The sequence below is a fragment of the Hippopotamus amphibius genome, chromosome X (genome assembly GCF_030028045.1).
Source record: "Hippopotamus amphibius kiboko isolate mHipAmp2 chromosome X, mHipAmp2.hap2, whole genome shotgun sequence".
In the NCBI taxonomy this organism is placed as follows: Eukaryota; Metazoa; Chordata; class Mammalia; order Artiodactyla; family Hippopotamidae; genus Hippopotamus; species Hippopotamus amphibius.
Window position 1 is genome coordinate 44,951,358 of NC_080203.1, and position 20,589 is coordinate 44,971,946.

General features: G+C 43.3%; 1 protein-coding gene across 1 annotated transcript; it reads left to right on the forward strand.

The window, feature by feature from the left end:
- Positions 1 to 2,458: 2,458 nt before the first annotated feature.
- ESX1 (ESX homeobox 1) lies at positions 2,459 to 9,012 on the forward strand. Its single transcript, XM_057717592.1, has 6 exons — positions 2,459 to 2,469; positions 3,476 to 3,699; positions 3,891 to 4,242; positions 5,311 to 5,356; positions 8,527 to 8,789; positions 8,907 to 9,012. The coding sequence occupies exons 1-6, from the start codon at positions 2,459 to 2,461 to the stop codon at positions 9,010 to 9,012; spliced, it is 1,002 nt and encodes a 333-aa protein (XP_057573575.1).
- Positions 9,013 to 20,589: the final 11,577 nt, after the last annotated feature.

Sequence of the window (20,589 nt, forward strand, 5' to 3'; positions counted from 1 at the left end):
CAAGTTACTTAATCTCTCTGTGACTCAATAACATCATCTGTAAAATGAGGATAATAGATGTATCTACCTCCATAGGGCTGTCATGAGGACTAAATGTGTTAATATGTAGAAAGCACTTTGAACAGTGCTTGGCATATAGTAAGAATTAGCAAAATGTTAGATACAGGCGCACCTCATTTTATTGTGCTTCGCTTTATTGTGCTTTGCAGATATTACATTTTTTTACAAATTGAATCTGTGTTGCCAGATGATGGTTATCATTTTTTAGCAGTAAGGTATGTTTAAATTAAGGTACATACGTTGTTTTTTTAGATGAGTGCTATCACTCACTTAATAGACTACAGTATAGTATAGTGTAAGCATAACTTTTACATGCACTGGGAAACAAAAAAAATTTGTGTGATGCTTTATTTTATTTGCTTTATTGCAGTGGTCTGGAACTGAACCCACAGTTTCTCCGACGTATGCCTGTACTGCAATCATTTCGATTAATTCTCACAACAACCTCATGAAGTAGGTACTATTAGTTATTCCCATTTTACAAATGAGAAAACTGAGGCACAAGGAGAATAAGCAGCTCAACAGGTGAGCCAGCTAGCAAGTGGCAAGCAAAGCTAGGATTCAGACACCAGCAGTCAGGGTCCCTGCTCTCAACTATTGCCATGCTCTACCTCACATAAATCAGGTGTATCAAGCCCTGGAATTCATAGCTATTTTTGCCTAGGATGAGATTCAAATAGGTATTTAAGGTTTTCAAAAAGTGAGTAAATTTAAGTAACTCTGTTGAGTAAATACTACCATGGCTGGTACCCAGGCATGGCAAAACTTTCAAAGGCACATGAATGACTGAGGTTCAGAAAACACTGGAGTAAACCGTGGAAATCTAAGATACGACAGAACATATCTGAGCTGTTACCAATGTACTAGGTAGGCTACTGCCCACCATGATTAAAATTTGTACTGGGAATTCCCTGGTGGCCCAATGGTTCAGATTCTGAGCTTCCACTGCAAGGGGCACGGGGTTCAACCCCTGGTTGGGGAGCTAAGATCCTAAAAGCCACGTGGCTTGGCCAAGAATTAAATAAATAAAAAATTAAAAAAAAAAAAAAAAAACCCTGTATGGACCTCTTGTGTAATAACTCGTCCCAGGCCATAATTGTTCACCAGGTATCTAGTTAAAAGAGAGGGAAGCCTGCAGAACTCAGCAAAAGCTGGCCTGAGGAGGAAACATCTTTATTAAAGGCAAAGAGAGGCTGTGGGGGGTGCCATCCCTTGACATCTGTTTGAAAGTGAATTACCTGGTTTCCTACCCACCACCCCCTTCGAACATAAGGCACAGTGGTCACAGTGCCCCAAAATATTTTACTTTCTTTTGAAATTAAAAGAAAAAAATAATATGATCCAGCCCAAATTATATTCATCTTTATACCAACAGTTGTAAAATATAATTTTAAAAACATTTACAGAAGAAGGGGCCCAAGAAGGCAAAAATGCCTAAAGCCCACAAAAGTCCTAATGTGGCCCTGAGCCTGGGATGGGTCTCATGATCTCTCCCTCCTGACTGTGTCTGGAAGGGACCAGTTCAGAAGCCAATGCACGTAGCACCCTGATCCTGTTAGCATCCCCTCAGTGTTGAGGAAAGTGAAGAGATCTCGTTTTTTGGGAAACCCAGCACTCCTGGATCCCAAATCTCTGGCTTAGGGAGACTCACCCAAGGCCCTGGTGCAACGGGGAAAAGGCTTGAAACAGCGAAGGACGAGGTGGAGCCCCTTGGTACTCAGGATTTTTTTTTTTTTTTTTTTGGCGCAGCGGCGCGGAATGGGAGATCTCAGTTCCACACCAGGGATAAAACCCAGGTGGCCTGCAGGAGTAGCTCGGAGTCTTAACCACCGGACCGCAAGGGAAGACTCACTCGGGATTTTTAAAGAATTCCCAATGGCCTGCTTCCCCAATATACCTTTCCCCTTCCTTCATTCCTGCTTGGAATCACACCATTATTTACTCCTTTGAAAGAAGACAGCAAGAATATTGTGAAAAGTGCACAAATTGGCTCATATGCCCATGGTTAAGTTGCCTGGCTTCCCTGGGGCTCAGTTTTCTGTGTTAAAAAAAATGGGGGAGATAATAATGGTGGTTGTAAAAGGATAAATTATGCACAGTGCCAAGCCCAGGACTCATTTTTTTTAAGTGATTCTTTTCCAGATCTTACTTCCCGGACCAGGGATCGAACCGTGCCCCCTACAGTGGAAGCGCGGAGTCTTAACCATGGACCGCCAGGGAAGTCCCAAAGAAGCGATTCTTATAATATGAAGGACCTTAAAACGTCCTGGAACACCAGCAAACACTTCTTGGAGGAAGAACCAGCGTCCTCATTCTTGGCCTGGCCCTTTTTTTTTTATTGGATACATCGGTAGAGAAAACAGCTCAGTAAGATAATTCTAGGAAAATGGACGGCGAAATGAGGAAGCGGTAGTGGGTAAGGCGAGAACTGTTCCCAGGTCTACAGTACTCAACTGGGAATAAGGCGCGCTTTAGGCGCCTGCAGAGCGGGATGCCTTAAGATGCGTAGCAACACAGCACAGCAAATGTTGCAGGAGACAGGAGCTGAAGGCAGGGGCCCCGTGCAGCACAGGCATTCTTGGATGCACTAAGCACTTGGCAGGTTTCTTGCACTGTGACGTGGGTTCATTACTAAAAATCTGAAGTCCTTGGAGCTTCCTCAAGAGGTACGTGGGGCTTCTTGCAGCATGCATCTGAGCACCCGAACTGCTCTGCAAACCCAGCTGCAAACTCCAGGTCTCGGTGGGATCTAATTTCAAAAACCCCGTGCAAACAGCCTCCAAAACAATCATTTTGTCTTAACCACTAGCTGGATTCGCGGATTTTGCGCGCGAATGGAACAGAATCAGATAGTCCCGTCCATTCCACCAATTTCTAGGAAGGAAGAGCATTTCTCAGAGCCCAATGCAAGATAAACTAACTTCGCTTTAGCTTGCTTGGGGTTCGGCGCTTTCCCCAGCTCTATCTCTCTGCCTTTTCCTCTGGGGAAGCTAGGAACATCGCGACACTGGCGGGTTGCGAGATATCGAGGGTCAGGCGGAGGAACATTCCCCAAACACTTCTCCGCGAGCTCCACGAGCTAGTGTGAAGTGTTGCCCCCCGCTCCCAAATGGCTTTCACAATACAGCACAGCCCCTTCCTCCAATCAGACACTTCGTCCAAGTTGGAAGCAGTCAGTTAAACTACGAATTGGAGTCACCGTTCCCCGAACAAGCGTGTCTACTTTCAGCACCACTCTCACCGGCACTCGCCCTATTTTTTTATACACCCTGACCGAGAGTGCGCCCCCATCGGTTCCCAGCCACACCCACTAGAGGCAATGTGAACGCTAGTAGGGGGCGTCTAACAGACGCGAAGGCGTGCGCTTTGAACCGGCTGAAGGAAACCTCCCCCCTCCCCCCTCCCCCCATATAAGGCGCGCACGCTCCAAGATCCGCGCCAGAAGAGGTCCCGGCGCCAAAAGAGCACACCTAGAGGGTGTTCCTTCCAGCTCAAGCCCGGATCCGGGGTCCGTGAGGGCCCCGGAGCAGTCTGCAGAAGCGCGAGGCTTCATCGACAGCAATCAGAGCATGGAGCGCAGCCACTATGACACCGGCTACCACAGCCTGGGAGTCGACGAGGAGGAGGAAGAAAGGCATGGTCAGTGCCTAGACGGGGACAGGTGCTTCGGCACGTTCCAGAAAAAGGAACTTTTCCTGGAAAGGGCAGGTGGACGGGACGCTGCGCGGCAGTGACCGCTCCTCCTCCAACACGGCCCGTCGCCCCCTCCAGCCCACGCACCGTGGGCTCCATCGCCCGGGTTTTTCTCTTTTGCTTTCTTCTTTTCCCAGATGCGGAGCCTACCTTGACCTCGGAGGTTGTAACCGGAGGAGAGGGCGGGGAGGAGGGTACGCAGTCCGAATCTGAGCCTAAAGAAGCAGCAGCAACAGACCTCCTTGGCGCCTTGGAGGACGAAAACCGTGAGGGCGGCGGCGGCGACGGCGACGGCGACAGCGACGGCGACAGCGACGGCGACGGTCTTGAGCCCCCTCAGCAGCAGGAGGAGCCGGCCCCGCCGGCCGCTGAGGGGCCACGAATCGGAGCGAGAGAGCAGCGCCGCAAGCGTACCGTGTTCACCCAGTTGCAGCTGCAGGAGCTGGAGAACGTTTTCCACCGCACTCATTACCCCGACGTGTTCGCGCGGTAAGTGGCTGCCTCCGGAAACGCTCAGTTCTCCAGGAACTCGCGCACATCCCAGGGCGCCTTAGGCTCTTTCCCTCCCCCTCCTCTCCTGGGCCAAAAGCCACTCCGGAGGCTCGAGGGCGCTGGGACCGCCCTACCTCTCGGGGGTTGGGGCAATGCCGACAGAGCTTGCGGGGGGTGCAAAACAGGAGCCGAACTAGAATGGAGCAAGGAAGGCAGGACCGATTAATTAATTAATTAATGCTTTAATTTAAAATCTTGGTAATTTGTTCATCATGGGGTTTTGCATTCATTTTTATATTTTGAAAATTGCATTAAAATATTTATCGTGATTACTCAGCTTTTTCGTGCCCTTTAAATTTTGCGCCAGAGGCGAGCGCCTCTCTGGCCTCACGCGAGTCTCAGCCTTGCCGCGTGGAGCGCTGTTTCCAGACGGCAGAGTTTTGACCCTTAGAAAGCCAGCGACTGCTTCCCGTCGCTTACCTTCTCGGAGCCCTTGTGGTCCAGATCCCGCTAGTGTACGAAGAGGAAGGCCTGTTCTGGCCAGGTAGGAATGGGGGACGAGGATAAATCAGTGTGAGTTTTAGGGGTGCCCTTTCTGGTTCCGCTGTATTCAGCCTTCGCCCGCCAAAGAGCAAAAAGAATTCCCCTCGATTGCTTGGCCGACGCGGCTTGAAGTTTCTCCTTGAGACTTCACCGCTCCCCTTTATAATAAACAGAAATACTTTTGTTCAGAACGCCGGTTTTTTATTTTTTATTTTTTTTGGTATTTTGGCGTTTTATTTATTTTTACGGAGGGATTACCCAAGAAAAGATTTTCGGGTTCGCTGCTGTTTCACTAGCAGAAAAATTGAGTCGTATTCAACTAACAGACACACTACCAGGAATTTTAATATGTATTCCCTTTTTATATCTTGCTTAACAGGTGAGTTATCCATGGGAAAACCCTCCCTAGAGTAAACCTCAAGCTGTATTACACAAAACTGCAGGGAGGGGTATAGAAATGTAATATGTGGATATTTTATCCACAAATCCAAATACTGAACATTTGCACTTTTTCCCCCTCAGAGAGGAGATTGCAGAACGCTTGAATTTGGCTGAATCCAGAGTGCAGGTCAGTAAATCTTAATTTTAAGATGGGCAGGGAAGCCATTCTAAAACATGCTCTAGGTTTTGTCCTGGAAACTCTCAAGTTGGTGTGTTTTGTTGTTTTTTCCATGTTTTGCAAATAAGTTTTTAGCGATGGGTGCTTAGGGGGTGGAAAATGGGACAAGTAAGTTCGAGCGTATGGAAATTGTACTTTACCAGAGGGAATATGATTTCCTAAAGGGAAAAAATATAGAACATACACCTCTCTCCTCCTGTCTTTATACACACACACACTTTTTTCCAATAAATAAAGTTCATCTGCTTCTAACACTGGCATCCTTTAGAAAGAAATATTTCTGTGTGAAATCTATTGGGGCTCAGTCTCACCTGGGAAGTATTCAAATTAATGCACTGAAGAGCTAGGTTATAAGAAAGTTCAACTGTACTAAATTTTTTAAAATACTTAAAAACAGGCATAAGCTCTTGGCTGAGTGAACTTATAAATATTTAGACATTGGGGTGAGGGAGTAATTCAAACACAGTACATAGTACATGAGTAATTAATATATGTTTAGTTAAAGTGAAACTGATGGTGGGGGGTGGAGGGTGGCTTAAAAGTCCAAGTCCCAGTGCCTAATCCTCTTGCTGCTGTTTTTAAGTGTTTTGCAAAGCAGTAGAGAGTGTCAGTCTTAAATTCTAATTTTCTTTGAAAGACTTTGATGTCAGCCTGAAAACATTGCTAAAATATTGCGGTTACAGTGGTAATGGGAAAAGGTTTGCAAGCTTTGGAAAATTATTCTTAAAAAAATGAATCCAGAAAAGAGAAAGCATAACTTTGAATAAAGTTCCATTGACCTGAGAAAGGATGAAAGGTTAGAGAAGAATTGTATACATTCAAATATATGCATTGCAGGTGGCATAACAAATTCAACATTATGAAACTACTAAATGCATAAGTGAATAGTCTCTTGAAGAATTTTTAACATCTAAGATTTTTTTATCCTTTTTGGTGGTATTATTTTGAAAAGGTGGGTTTCCTGGAATTTGATTGGTTGTGAAGGTGATCTCAAGGCCAGATTTTCACCTGTGTTAATTTAAAATACTCTTTCATTTATTCAGGCAGTGATTACAAGTAGATCATGGGATCAAAACGTGACTATTGGGGGTCATAGAACACCATATTTACATCAAAGCAGTATTTGCCTCACTATATATGTGTGTATATATATATACACACACACATATATATACACACACACATATATATCAGATGGCTTAATTCTTTTGCCTCGGAGCACATGTGTGAGTACGGTGATGGAAACATACTGACCTGCTGTCAGTGGTATGCAGAAAAGCAGGCCACTGGATGCTGGCATCCTAATGCCACAGGCTGGACCAGCAGTCAGGCCTGGTCTCAGGACGAGTTTCAGACAGACAAGGTAAACCCAGAGGAAAAGAAAAACAAGGTTTGCTGAATTGCTTTTTCTCATGCCTTGGATTAAATAGTCCCCTCAATGGATTTCTGAAGGGAAAATGAGCCAGAAAACACAAGTAAGGAAAAAGACAATGTTCTTATATATTTCCAAATACTGCAGCATGAATTTCCCCAAGAAACTTAATAGATGTTTACCCCACCCATCTTGTGCAAATATAATAGCTCTGTCTTATGAAACTAGTACTGGGGACACGGACCTAATATTGCCCCATACCAAAATTTGCCATATGTGGGCTTTTGGTTATGTTTAGGGAGATTCGACCACAGGTACATTTGAATCCCTCCAAAATGAGTTCTATTACAGTGGGCTTCTTCAGACTATATATCCATGTAGTAGAAGGACACCAAATCCTAAAACGGGAGAGAGAAAAGGTGGCTTAAGGTGGGCAGAAAGAAGAGGCCCTTTGTCTCACTTAAAATTTGCAGTTTGGGAATGTCCAAAAGTATTAAATACAATGTAAACCCCATCAATTAGTATGCTTGCTTGTTTGTTAATAGTTGGCAAGCATTTAGGGAGGAGCCTCTTTTGTGACCCCTGTCCCCACAGGATTGAACATAAATGCGCCTTCCTGCCTTAGGAATGAGTGATGGGATTGGGGTCTCCTGGTTAAGGGGTGGTGCTGGCAGGGCCTTGGGCACCCTAACACACTGGGTAACAATGGCTCCTGTCCAGCATCGTAAAACTGAAGCTAGGACCGAATGAGCTGACCTTGTCCTTAGCCCAGGAAGGTTTGGAGGCAGGGCAGATTGGAGCATGCAAAATTGACAGTGGTGACAATAGAATGCCCAATATCTTATCTGGGGAAAGGTATTTTGGATTTAGTGAATTTGGATTTAATTAAGCTAAACTTTTCTTAACATTAACGGCTAAAATATCAAGGCAGTGTCCAGGGCTTCAGCAACTCTCATGTCCCAGCAAGACAAGCCACAAAGTCCCTGGGACACCCATGATCCGGCCTCCGTTGACATACCATCTATTTTAAGTCTTACAAGGTTGCAGAGAAAGAATGATCCATTAAACATCATTGAAGGAAGCCTTATGTCTAAAAGTGCATCGTGCCCCTGTGGATTAGTTACTTCAGACTGAAGACGGGCTTTTCAAATAGGGTGTGGTTCCCCTCAGCATGACTTTAATCAGGCTCTTTTTTTTTTCAGCAAAACAAAAGAATAAGGTGTTTTAATAGTGTTCAGTTATATGTAACAAAATTATCAGGTTTTTCTGCCCCAGGTGGCTTCAAGTCCTAAGATATGTACCTCGTGGTAATCGGGCCCATCTTTATCCCACACTCAGCTTCCCCCACAACCAAGATGGCACTACCCCTGGTGAGAAGAGGGTGAAGGCAGCTGGACAGCTGATGTTCCAACATTTCTTTACCCTGTTTCCAGGCATGGACATTAACAGCAGGGACCTGATGCAATTCATCAGTTAGGCCTGCATCCCGGCCTTGGAAAAAAACCATTAAGGAATATAAAAAATGAGAGACCAATCAATGTGCCAAAGCCTGGACTAGGCTTGGCCCACTAAGGGTTAGCTGAGGGAGGTGTGCTGTTTACATTACTAAGATATTTTAGCAATAAGTGGACAGCTTCTCCTGCTGCAGTGTAAAATCTCGATGACAGACTTGTATGGTGTGTATTTTCTATTACGACATTAACTGTTCAATATGCTAAACCAGTCTCTTTTTTACCTCTGATTGAAGGTTTGGTTTCACAACAGAAGGGCCAAGTGGAGAAGACACCAGAGGGCACTGATGTTCAGAAATCTGCCTGCTGTTGCCTTGGGCCCTGCTGTGGGGGTAAACTTTGCTGGGCCCTATCATGTAATCCCTGTTCTAGAGCCTGCATGGAGATGTGTTCCTGCAGTGCCATATCCAGTCATCCCACTTGGGCCAGCCCTACCACCTGTGCTACGTGGGCCACCACCTCTGCCACCCAGGCCACCCCGGATGCCTTTGCCACCCAGGCCACCCGGGATGCCTTTGCCACCCAGGCCACCCGGGATGCCTTTGCCACCCAGGCCACCTGGGATGCCTTTGCCACCCAGGCCACCCGGGATGCCTTTGCCACCCAGGCTACCCAGGATGCCTTTGCCACTCTGGCCACATGTGCCTCCCTTTGCTCTGGTCCCTATAGGTGTGGCATGGGCCCCTGTCATCAATGGTCATTTCGTAGGCCCCAATTTATGAGTATGGTATTCATGACAGTTTTTTCACAGTTTTGCTTTGCTAATTAGAAGTTGTGCACAGCACATCTAAAGCAAGTTACCAAAAAAGCTGTTAAATGAATTGCATAAGTGAAAAATGTCAGTGCCTGTTGTTTTTGGAAGGCACATTGTATTTGCAATAAAGATGCAAATTAGCAATATATTGATTTTGGGTGTCAAATGGACTCAGTAGGGTATGCATGGGAATTGCTAAGGCAATGCAATTCACACAGAATGTCGAAGAAGCTTCCTTTCGTAATGTAATAGCTCTGAGTCACCATAATAGGGCATGCACACTGCAGAGTCCTCCCAGTGCCTGTGGCGGGCTTATACTGACCACACGTTCTCCTCCCCACGTCCCCATCCATACCCTGCCCCATTGGGAGCACATACGTGTGCAAGATGGGAAGGGACGAGCCTCTAGTGAGAGTACAGTGTGTTTCCAGGCAGGGACATGTTCTATTCAAGGAGCTCAATAGCCATGGACTCTAAGGGAAACTTCCTAAGAGGCTGCTCACAGGGTTGTAAAGGAAGGAGGTGGCAGCCAAACATCTATCTGGTACTCTCCAAATTCTGTCCACTGCCCTCCATTTTATGGAGGTCATAGGGGAATAGGAACCATTCTGGTCAGAAAAGGGCTCTTCTCTGTTTTCTCACCCCTACTCCCAGGATGAAAGAGCCAATATAAATACTGTAGCTTCGCCCGCTCAGAGGTGGACAATCACACCTTGAAGTGTATTTTGTCACCCTCAGCATCCAAGAGATGGTCCCCTGAACAGAGTTCCAAAATAGGCGCTCATTAAAAAGAAGCAGATTTTTGCTTTGCTCATAATATCTTCTTCATGTAAAATTGCCAGGCGATAAAAGAAAAACAAAAATGGGAGGTGGGGAAAGGAGGCCAGGCCCACCATTTTTAAAATATTACTTTCTTTTCAGTAGAACTTATGTTTCTGATCAATTTCTAGCAATGTACAGTGATTTTATGAACAGTCATACTATGAAATGACTGCAGTGACTTCAGATAGGGGTGTCACAGTGACACCAGAATTTCCTCGCATGCGAGGTAGGTTGGGAAGAGGGGGCTTATCAAAGACAGTTTTCACAGCAGTTATATGTTCCTAGTTTGAAGGGAGGCTTTATTTTCATGAAAAAGCATATGACTTTTGTAGTGCTGTCCAATACTTTTCATTCCTTTCTTTCCTCCCTTCACACATAATGGATGCCAGACGTCAGCAAAGTGGTTGTATCAAATGTGGGACTCCTGCAAGGAGGTTATTGCTCCTGCAGAGGCCCCAGCCCCTGCTGGGAGTAAGGGACATCCAGGATGCACCTGTGCATGCCCATTGCCATCCGCACCCAGTGATTTTGAAACAACCATACTCATTTCCCGTTTTTGCCCCCTTTCCTTCTTGTTAAACATCAGGTTCCTTGATGCTGTAAGTCCTCTTGGAACTACAGGGTCTGTACAAATCAGAGCTCCAGGACTCCATATAGCCTTGCCACCCTGAGACTCAAAACAGTACCCAGTGCACAAATCCCACAGTTCACTCTCAGATCCAGTCTGACAAACACGGACAGAACTTTTTTTCATCTCAGATGGCCTGGAAGAAGCAAAAAAGTAAATACCGTTCCCCTTAAGTGGATGGGGTCTTCAAGAGACATATATGCTATCTTAAAAAACATATCTACTTCTTCCAGGTGCCAGATGATTTAAGGAAGGAAGGTGGGATGGGGGCAGAGGAAATATGCAGAAAGTTTCTGCATAGAATAGGTTCCCCTCAGTCTAGGTTTTAAAAGGGAGAGGTCATTTAAAATAATCTCACAAAGAGCATCCTCTTAAAGTGCATTTCTAATATCCCCAAAGCATAGATCAGAAGTTAATTATTCTAATATAAAGAAATTATCTTGATTTATTAAAAATCATTAGAAATTGACCATAGGCAAATATGTTTACCTGAGATAGATGGTCTATAAAGACCTATAAAGGTGGCAGTTTTGGCTGACAAGTTTTAAAAACATAATCTCAGGAGAAACACAAGATTTTCAGCATTTTACAGTAATAATTCTGGATGTGCTCTTTCTAAAGTTGTTTCACATTAACAAACACATGACAGCTTTCACAATAATCATTTTCGCAGTCAAATTAAGCAGGGAGAAGGTATGAGGTATTTGGGAGGAAAGAAAGCTTTTTTGATTAGAATTAGATTTATATAACCTGAACCTTGGAGGTCTAACTTGGAAAAGCCTGAGAATCAAAATCGCAGCCATCCTTTGGACTACAAGTACTTAGGAAAAAAGGGCAAAGAAGGGAGAGACTAGAAATAATTATTTGGTTGAGAACACAAGGATCTTCCTTGAGACTGGTGTGAAAAGTAGCTTTTTAAACGAAGAGTTATATTACTGTAAGTGTATTTTTAAAAGGGAACAGAGTTTGATCTGAGTTATTTTCAAAAGAACAATCAGACATTTGCTTGAATTCTGAGCATAGGGTGATATGCCTAAAGTTGGCCATGCTCTGAGCACATACGGATATACTGTTTTCCCACCCAGACATTTAGTGCTGGTGTGACTCTCAGAACTGATGAAATCCTGAAAGTAAAATAATGGTGTAAAATACCAGAGTCCTTCCCTGTATTTCCTGATTGGTAAATCCTACTTTGTCTAATTTGAATCCTGTAGCCCAGGGCTTCCTGTTGATGGAGGTGGGGGAGTTGGTATAAAGTGGTACCTAGACAGAAGTTCTCAAACCTTGAGTGGACACTTGCTGGAGGCAAATCATGTCATAACATAACCCTCATCACATACTCTTCTTCCTAAGAATGCTGCACGAAGTTATCATTTGGGGATTCATTTCAGGCTTTCCTAATACTCCCTCCCAACCAGTCAAGGCAATAGAACATCCCAAAGAGAATGAACCTTTGCCTCAGACAGCTCCTCTTCTTAGCAGACACTTTCGCATCTTCCTTTAATGTACTTCCACACAAGGTCATGTTAATTTGACAAACGAGACAAATGTTCACAAGTCCTGCCGTCACAGGACAGTGATGACAGGGAGTCCTTCCAGTCATTTCATGCCACTCTTCCAAGCTGAGTGCCTTTCTTCTTCTGAGGGACACTCAGTTTAGAAGAAACCCTGGTATTCTCTCTGAACTGGATGGGGCTTTCATGGTCATCCAGTCCTCTCCCTTCACTTTGCAGGTGAGGAAACACAGGCCCAGAGCAGTGAAGTGGCCCACCCTAGGTAGCAAGCACAGTTCGTCGTGGAGAGGGCCAGCCTCTGTGTGGCCATGCCCTCCCCTGGGCCCAGGATTTCCCATCCAGGGGCAGCACACACCAGCCCAGGTTCAGCTCCTCCGTGCTCATCACCTCCATCCACCCAGAACTCTTCCCTTCGAGGGGCTACAAACTCAAAGCTCCTTCCCAAGCTTCGGCACTGAGCCATTTTACCTCTAGGAAAAGTAAGCAACTTCCCCTGAAGGCATGCAGTATCCTGGTGTCCACTCTTGAACGCTGAACAGCAGGGGCTTGAGAGAGTGATGCAGTTTGTACCCTCTTCACAAAAGGCCAAGTGTGCTTCTACTAAAATAACCCTCGTTTCCCCCAATCCCCTGGCAAAGCTGTGCCTGCCAACTGGCAGCACAACACATAAGCCACAGCCAGCTCTGGGCTTGTGTTGAATTAACTTTTTTTGTAAAGTAGGCTAATAGTTTGGAAACTGTCATTATGCAATTAGTATTCATTTTGAAATGTGGTTATTTATGCTTTGCCTTGATCAATGTCACACTCTCTCCTTCTCAGATGTCACTGCAACGCTCTGGGGCAGGGACCCAAAGTGCAATGGTGTAAATTTAATTTTCAAATGCACCCCAATGGTCTGTATGCCTCCCCAAGCAAAGCGTAGATCTTAAGGAGACTGTCTGGATTCCCAACATTTACATGCAACTATTTTTAGACTCTAAGAATACAAAGGACTCCCTTTGAAAGCACACTCTGTTGTGCTTCACAAACAAGGGGACACAAGTGATTGAAGAGGCGGCATCCAGGCATGGGCAGCATAATTGATACACCTGGACCCTTCTGAAGCACAGCCCCTAGACAAAACTAGGGTCTCTCTCAGAACTACAGAGCTGGAGCACGATTTTTTATTCTTGGCCCAAGACTCTTGGTTTAGGAAAAAAAAACAGGAGACAGAGTAGAGATTAAGTAATAGTCTGACCGATTCCCCTTGAACAAGGGAGACAAAGAGATGAAGTGAAAGATGTTTTGAAGTCAGGAGTGGAAAAAAAGGCCTTGGTGACTCACATCCATGGCTGGGCCCTGAGATATTGCTGAGGAGTAGGGAGCTGGGGAGTTAGTGGGCACTGGCAGCTGGGTAGTGCTTCTGGGAGGTAGCAGTTGGGGCACAAGGAGGTGGCCCTGGCCAGCTGGGCTTTACAAAAAAGAAGAAAGGAAAAACAGAACTCAGGTTAATATGCAAATCAGTCCCTAATATCTCCTTCCATAGTCCCCATCACAAGGTGAAACAAGGGGGCAACTCTTTCTCTTTTCCTCTCATCTCTACATTCCTTTAACTCAAATGATCACTTCAAGGGGGTCTCACCAGGATTGAAATATCATGAAGAAAGAGGAAAAGTCAGCACAGAGAGGCAGCCCTACTATTATGTGATTGCCCCTGGCCCAGGTCCCCAGCCCCAGCACCTCAAAAAACAAAACAAACAGAAAACCATCCAAGGTGGCTCTATATCTTCATTTTACCCTGAACAAATTTCCAAGGATGTCCAATGAATTCCATGGGTCCACCTACCATGTCAAAACCTCGACTCCAACAGGGAGTCAGATAGAAATATTGCAGGGTGCTAAGTTAGTTCTTCTGTTGTTTACTTAACACAAAGTCTTAGACGTCAGGCATCTGCATGGCCAAATCTGTTCTTGCGTTAGGTGAGCATGTTCTATAGTCTCATAACTGTCTAGGCTTAACACTGTTTAAGAGACTGATCGTTTAATTAAGTCCCATTTGTCTATTTTTGTTTTTATTTTCGTTACTCTAGGAGGTGGATTGAAAAAGATCTTGCTGCAATTTATGTCAAAGAGTGTTCTGCCTATGTTTTTCTCTAAGAGTTTTATAATATCCGGCCTTACATTTAGGTCTTTAATCCATTTTGAGCTTTTTTTTGTGTATGCTGTTAGGGAGTGTTCTAATTTCTTTCTTTCACATGTATCTGTCCAGTTTTCCTGGCACCACTGTCTTTTCTCCATTGTATATTCTTCCCTCCTTTGTCATAGATTAGGTGACCATAGGTACATGGGTTTATCTCTGGACTTTATCTCCTAATTAAACTTAAAAGTTTTTGCACAACAAATGAAACCATAAAGAAAATGAAAAGACAACCCACTGAATGGGAGAAAATATTTGCAAATGAAGGAACTGACAAGGGATTAATCTCCAGAATATACAAACAGCTCATGCAGCTCAATATCAAAAAACAAACAACCCAATCAAGAAATGGATGGAAGATCTAAATAGAGATTTCTCCAAAGGAGACATACAGATGGCTAAAAAGCACATAAAAAGATGCTCAACATCACTAATTATTAGAAAAATGCAAATCAAAACTACAATGAGGTATCACCTCACACTGATAAGAATGGCCATCTTCAATAAACCTACAAAGAATAAATGCTGGAGAGGGTGTGTAGAAAAGAGAACCCTCCTACACTGTTGGGGGGAATGTAAATTGGTATAGCCACTATGGAGAACAGTATGGAGGTTCCTTACAAAACTAAAAATATGATCCAGCAATCCCATTCCTGGGCATATATTCAGAGAAAACCATAATTTGAAAAGATACATGCACCCCAGTGTTCATTGCAGCACTATTTACAATAGCCAGGACATGGAAGCAACTTAAATGTCCATCAGAGGAAATGGATAAAGAAGATGTGGCACATATATACAATGGAATATTACTTAGCCATACAAAAGAATGAAATAATGCCATTTGCAGCAGCATGGATGGACCTATAGATTGTCGTACTGAGTGAAGTAAGTCAGACAGAGAAAGATAAATATCATATATCACTTATATGTGAAATCTAAAAAATGGTACAAATGAACTTATCTACGAAACAGAAATAGAATCACAGATGTAGAAAACAAATTTATGGTTACCAAGGGGGAAAGGGAGGGCGTATAAATTGGGAGATTGAGATTGACATATATACACTACTATATATAAAATAGCTAGTAAGAACCTACTGTGTAGCACAGGGAATGCTACTCAATACTCTGTAATGACCTATATGGGTAAAGAATCTAAAAAAGAGTGGATATATTTGTGTGTGTGTGTATATATATATATATATATATATATATATATATATATAAAACTGATTCACTTTGCTGTACACCTAAAACTAACACAACATTGTCAATCAACTATACTCCAATAAAAATAAATTTTAAAAAGAGAGTGATCAATCCATTCATTCCAAACAGAAAGTAAGGAAGCTGGTTACCAGCTGTGATCCTAGTAAGCATGTGGGACATGAAGAGATGAGGAAGTCATCTTCACAAGTCATGAGGTCGCTGTCCAGGAACAACAAAGTCAAGGCCAGAAATTAAGGTCTTTAGCCTCACCCTACTCCTCCTTCTCATTTCCTCCCCTGCGAACCATGAGAGAGCCTCAATTCACTGGCAAAAATCAAACAGTATTTTTAATAATTCTATTAATACTTGCCCTGGTACATTTCAGGGACCTCTGCACAAGTGTAGCTTGCTCTCCCACATAACTGATAAGCTTTATAATACTATACACCATCCTCTCAATTAAATAACATCATATTTGCAGGGTACTTCAGTTTATCAGGACTGTATACTACAAGAAAAAGCAAATTGCCAGGAAGGTCTTTTTTTCCCCTTTTCTCCTTTTTTTAAAAGTTTTTTTTTAAATTTTAATGTTCCCATTTTGTTTGTTTGTTTGCTGTTCCTTTCATTGTGTTGTGCTTTGTATAAGAAAGTCCTAGGGCTTAGCACACATTCAGTCTAATTGCCTACATCTTTTCTAGTTGTTGTCTCAGCAAGGAAATTAGATCTCCAGAATGATGAGTCTGAGACACTACAGCCTCACAGCCGGTCCCCAGAGCATGCCATGCTCATTTCTGACCCTACACCCTTGCTTGTACTGTTCCTGTGCCTCTTCCTCATCTAGCTGAATCATTCAGGGCTTCCCTGCTTTTCCTCCTCCTGTCACTGCTCCTCCCTTTCCCAATCCCGTCTTCCCAGCTGTTGCCTCCCTTCCCTACATTCCTCTATGCTTGACATATGGATCTCTCATTTGACAGGAACCTTCATAGCTTCTGGCATCTCACTGAAACTTAACCATTTCGCAGATGCAATTCTTATATCCCTTACCTGCACAGGAAGCACCTGAAATTTCTGCTTACTGAGTCTCGTATTTTCTTGCCCACCCCCGCCCCTCCGCCTGCCCTGTTGTACCGAGGATTTTGCAGAATTCGAAAAAAAAGCAGTAATAATGGTAATAGCTAAAATTTCTCGAGGCCTTGTAATGTGCCAAATACTGTGCTGAGCCATATGCATGGATCAGGATGAGCACTATTTTGCAGATAAGGAAATTAAGACACAAAAAGGTTATGTAAACTTTCCCAAATCACACACCTGATAAGTGGCTATAATAGAATTCAAACCAAAGTCTTTAAAACATTAAAAGATTAAATTTATTTATTTATTTTTACAATTTGATATTTTTTTTCTTATTAGTAATGTATGTACAGCAATCCCAATCTCCCAATTCATCCCACCCCAACACCACCCCCCCCACTTTCCCCACTTTGTGTCCATATGTTTGTTCTCTACATCTGGGTATCTATTTCTGCCTTGCAAACCGGTTGATTTGTACCATTTTTCTATATTCTGCATATATGTGTTAATATACGATATTTGTTTTTCTCTTTGACTCACTTCACTCTGTATGATAGTCTCGAGGTCCGTCCATGACTCTACAAATGTCCCAGTTTCATTCCTTTTTACAGCTGTGTAGTATTCCATTGTATATATGTACCACTTCTTCTTTATCCATTCATCTGTTGATGGACACTTAGGTTGCTTCCATGTCCTGGGTATTATAAATAGTGCTGCAATGAACATTGCAGTGCATGCGTCTTTTTGCATTATGGTGTTCTCTAAAACATGAAATTTAAAACATTAAATTTTGTTTACTAGGCTCTAAATTTGAGAGGAAAATGGATTAATGAATGTTTTTACAAATTTTCAACAGAAAACATGGAAATACACAAAAATGTGGTTTTCTTGTTAAATTTCAATTCATCAAAAAGTTTTATTACAAAGAATAACCCCATTTATTGGGCACTCTGATGTATTAAGGATTTACTTTAATATATCATCATGTAATTTTCTGGATAAAAATTAAGCAGGTAAAATCATTCTGTATCAACCTGACTTTGTTTTTTAATTTGTTCTTCTACCTGAACGATTTAATTGCATTCCTTTTTCTCTGTTTTAAGCTGTACTTTTTTAAAAGAGAGCGTGATCTCCCTTCCTCTGGGTGAATTATAAGCAGTCTATGAACACACAGAATCACTGGAGTCTGGAAGTGTCATACTTTAAAAAGCAAGGCAAAATCACAGCATGAACGTAACCAACTCTCTCCTACTTTGAATCCAATGCTTCCAAAGTGTTCCTATTTTAGAAGGTTTTTTTTTTTTAATTTACTGATATAGTTTATCTGGCAATAGTTATAAAAGTAGTTCATGGATCACATATATGGGCAAATGATTTTCAACAAGGGTGCCAAGACCGTTCAATAGCGAAAGGACAGTCTCTTTAACAAGTGGTGCCAGGAAAACTGTATATCCACATGCAAAAAAAAATGAAGGTGGACCCTTACCTTACACCATATCGAAAAATTACCTCAAGATGGGTCAAAAAGCTAAGTAACCTCTTCCCTTAGGGATCTGTTGCACTCAAATGCTCTGTCCTAGTAGTTATGCTCTGAGCTCTGCATTCTTGGCTCTTCTCTCTCTCTTTCTTTGGCGTTATTATTCACATTATCGGCTCTATTCTCTTTTGCACAAATGTGTACATGAGATCTCTAGCTTGAGAGTATCCCAGTGGCCACATCAGTCTATTTCATTCTGTGCTTCTTTTGGATATTAGAATGTCCCCCACTAGCTGCTGGGTTGCTCCCAGTAAGGTCAAACAAGAAACAATTGTCCATTTATGGCAAAGTTTTTCCCAGTGTGAAATTCCAATTGGCTAACCCAAGGAGTTCGGGATATATTTCCTAAATCTAGTGGCCTAATACCATCAAACTCCGTCCTATAGAAAACATGAACAATTCATCATCAGAGAAGAAAACCTGGTGAACCAGGGACTGACAAAGCCAGCGCCCCAGAAGGTGTCCAGGTTCACAAGACTGTATTGACTAAGAGGTATTCCGGAAGGAAATTTTTAAAAGTCCTTTCAGAAACAGATACACAGGGAGATCAACTCGATGGTGGGTGATGACTTAGAGGGCTGGGATAGGGAGGGTGAGAAGGAGTAGCGGCAGGGAGGGGATATGGGGATATATGTATAAATACAGCTGATTCACTTTGGTGTACAGCAAAACCTGGCACAACAGTGTAAAGCAATTATATTCCAATATAGAGCTTAAAAAAACAGATTAGTGACTAAAAAAAATTTGTTTTAATCTTGCAATCGCTTAAACAATTAGTGGCATAACTGGAAAGGGCCCACATATTCAAAAAGACATAGACTATTAGAGAGTCTCCTTCCCCGCCACCCCCACCCCCCCTCTAGTCCCACACCCCCCCCCCCAGTCCCACCCCCAGACCTCTGCCTTGGGGCTCTGGAGGCCAGCCTCAGCCGCTAGAGGGTCTCAGGTTGCAAAGAAAGGTAGCGAATAAGAAGCCAAATGTCCCCGTAGCCCAAGACACACAGTGGTTTAACTTCAGCGAAAAGGGGATCACTGTAGTGACTGTGTAAATGAAAATGATTCCATCCTCTGCGCTGAGCTGAGCTTCCACTGGAACCGCCCTCGGCAAGCACGCATCCACCCGTCGCCCGCGCCTGCCTGCCTGTGGGCTCCACCGCCCTTGGCTTCCCATTGAAGAAGCTTATGCTGCTCCCAGGAAACCGGGTAAGAGGAGGACCCGCCGCTCGGAGGGCGGGCAGGGAGGGGAGGGGTGTTCTCTCTGGGACTAAAGCTGTTATCCACCAACCTTGGGGCGCGTAGACCAGACACTTTTGCAAAGTTGGCTTTTATAGGCAATCAGCACGAAAATGTACAACCCGGCTTCGCGAAGGTCAAGCGAAAGGTTTTTCAGGCGTCCCCACTGAAAAACGTCCCTATTAGAAATTTTCCACAGTTCTTATCCCGAGTCACAAAACTTTTCTGATTAAATTTAGCTCATGAATCTCACCCTGTGATCAGTTGTTTCTACATAGGGGATAGCCAATAGTGTGGTTGATTTTTTTTCCTTTAACATCATTTCATAAATATTTTTACACATTTGATCATATTCTTCACATTGATCATTTTAATGTTTGCATTCATATATTGGAATTTGCATATAGTTTTTTCCCCAGTAGATAATGAGCAATCAATAGCTATTTGTTAATTAATAAACATCTTTGTGTGCATAGATAGAGACATGGATATAGAGAGGTTTTTTTTCCTTTGAAATTATTTTCACAGGCTACATTTCTGGGCCTGGTATACATTCGTCAGAGGGTAAGAATTTTTTCATTGCTCTAGTTACATATTGCTGTTGAAGGAGTTTTGGTTAAAAACACAGGGTTTAGACTTCAACAAAGCTTGTTTAAGCTGGTTCTGCGTATACTAGCTATGTGAGGGCGGACTAGTTACTTCACCTAAGTCACAGTTTCCTCCATTATTAAATGGGAGAAACCAAGTCCCCCTGCACAGAAATGTTATGAGGAAGGAGGATTGGATACTGTGGGTATTATGGGTTTTTTAAATTAATTAATTAATTTTATTGGCTGTGTTGGGTCTTTTGTTGCTGTGCACGGGCTTTCTTTAGTTGTGGTGAGTGGGGCTACTCTTCGTTGTGGTGCACCGGCTCCTCATTGCCGTGGCTTCTCTTGTTGTGGAGCACGGGCTCTAGGCGCGTGGGCAGCCCGTGGGCTTCAGTAGTTGCAGCACATGGGCTCAATAGTTGTGGCACATGAGCTTAGTTGCTCCGTGGCATGTGGGATCTTCCTGGAGCAGGGATCGAACCCGTGTCTCCTGCATTGGCAGGCGGATTCTTCACCACTGCGCCACCTAGGAAGCCGCTACTGTGGGTATTATGATTATCATTTCTAACATTATGTATTTCCCCCATCCTCACGAATATTGGGTTTTATCTTTCAAAGCAATTTTTTCATTGATTAAATAAGTATAAAATGGTACTTTTAAAAATTTCTACTTCCTTGTCCCATAATGAGGTTTACATATTTTTCAAGTATTGATTTATGGTATGTGCTTTTTTGTTCTGCGAATTGTCTGTCCTCTTCCCC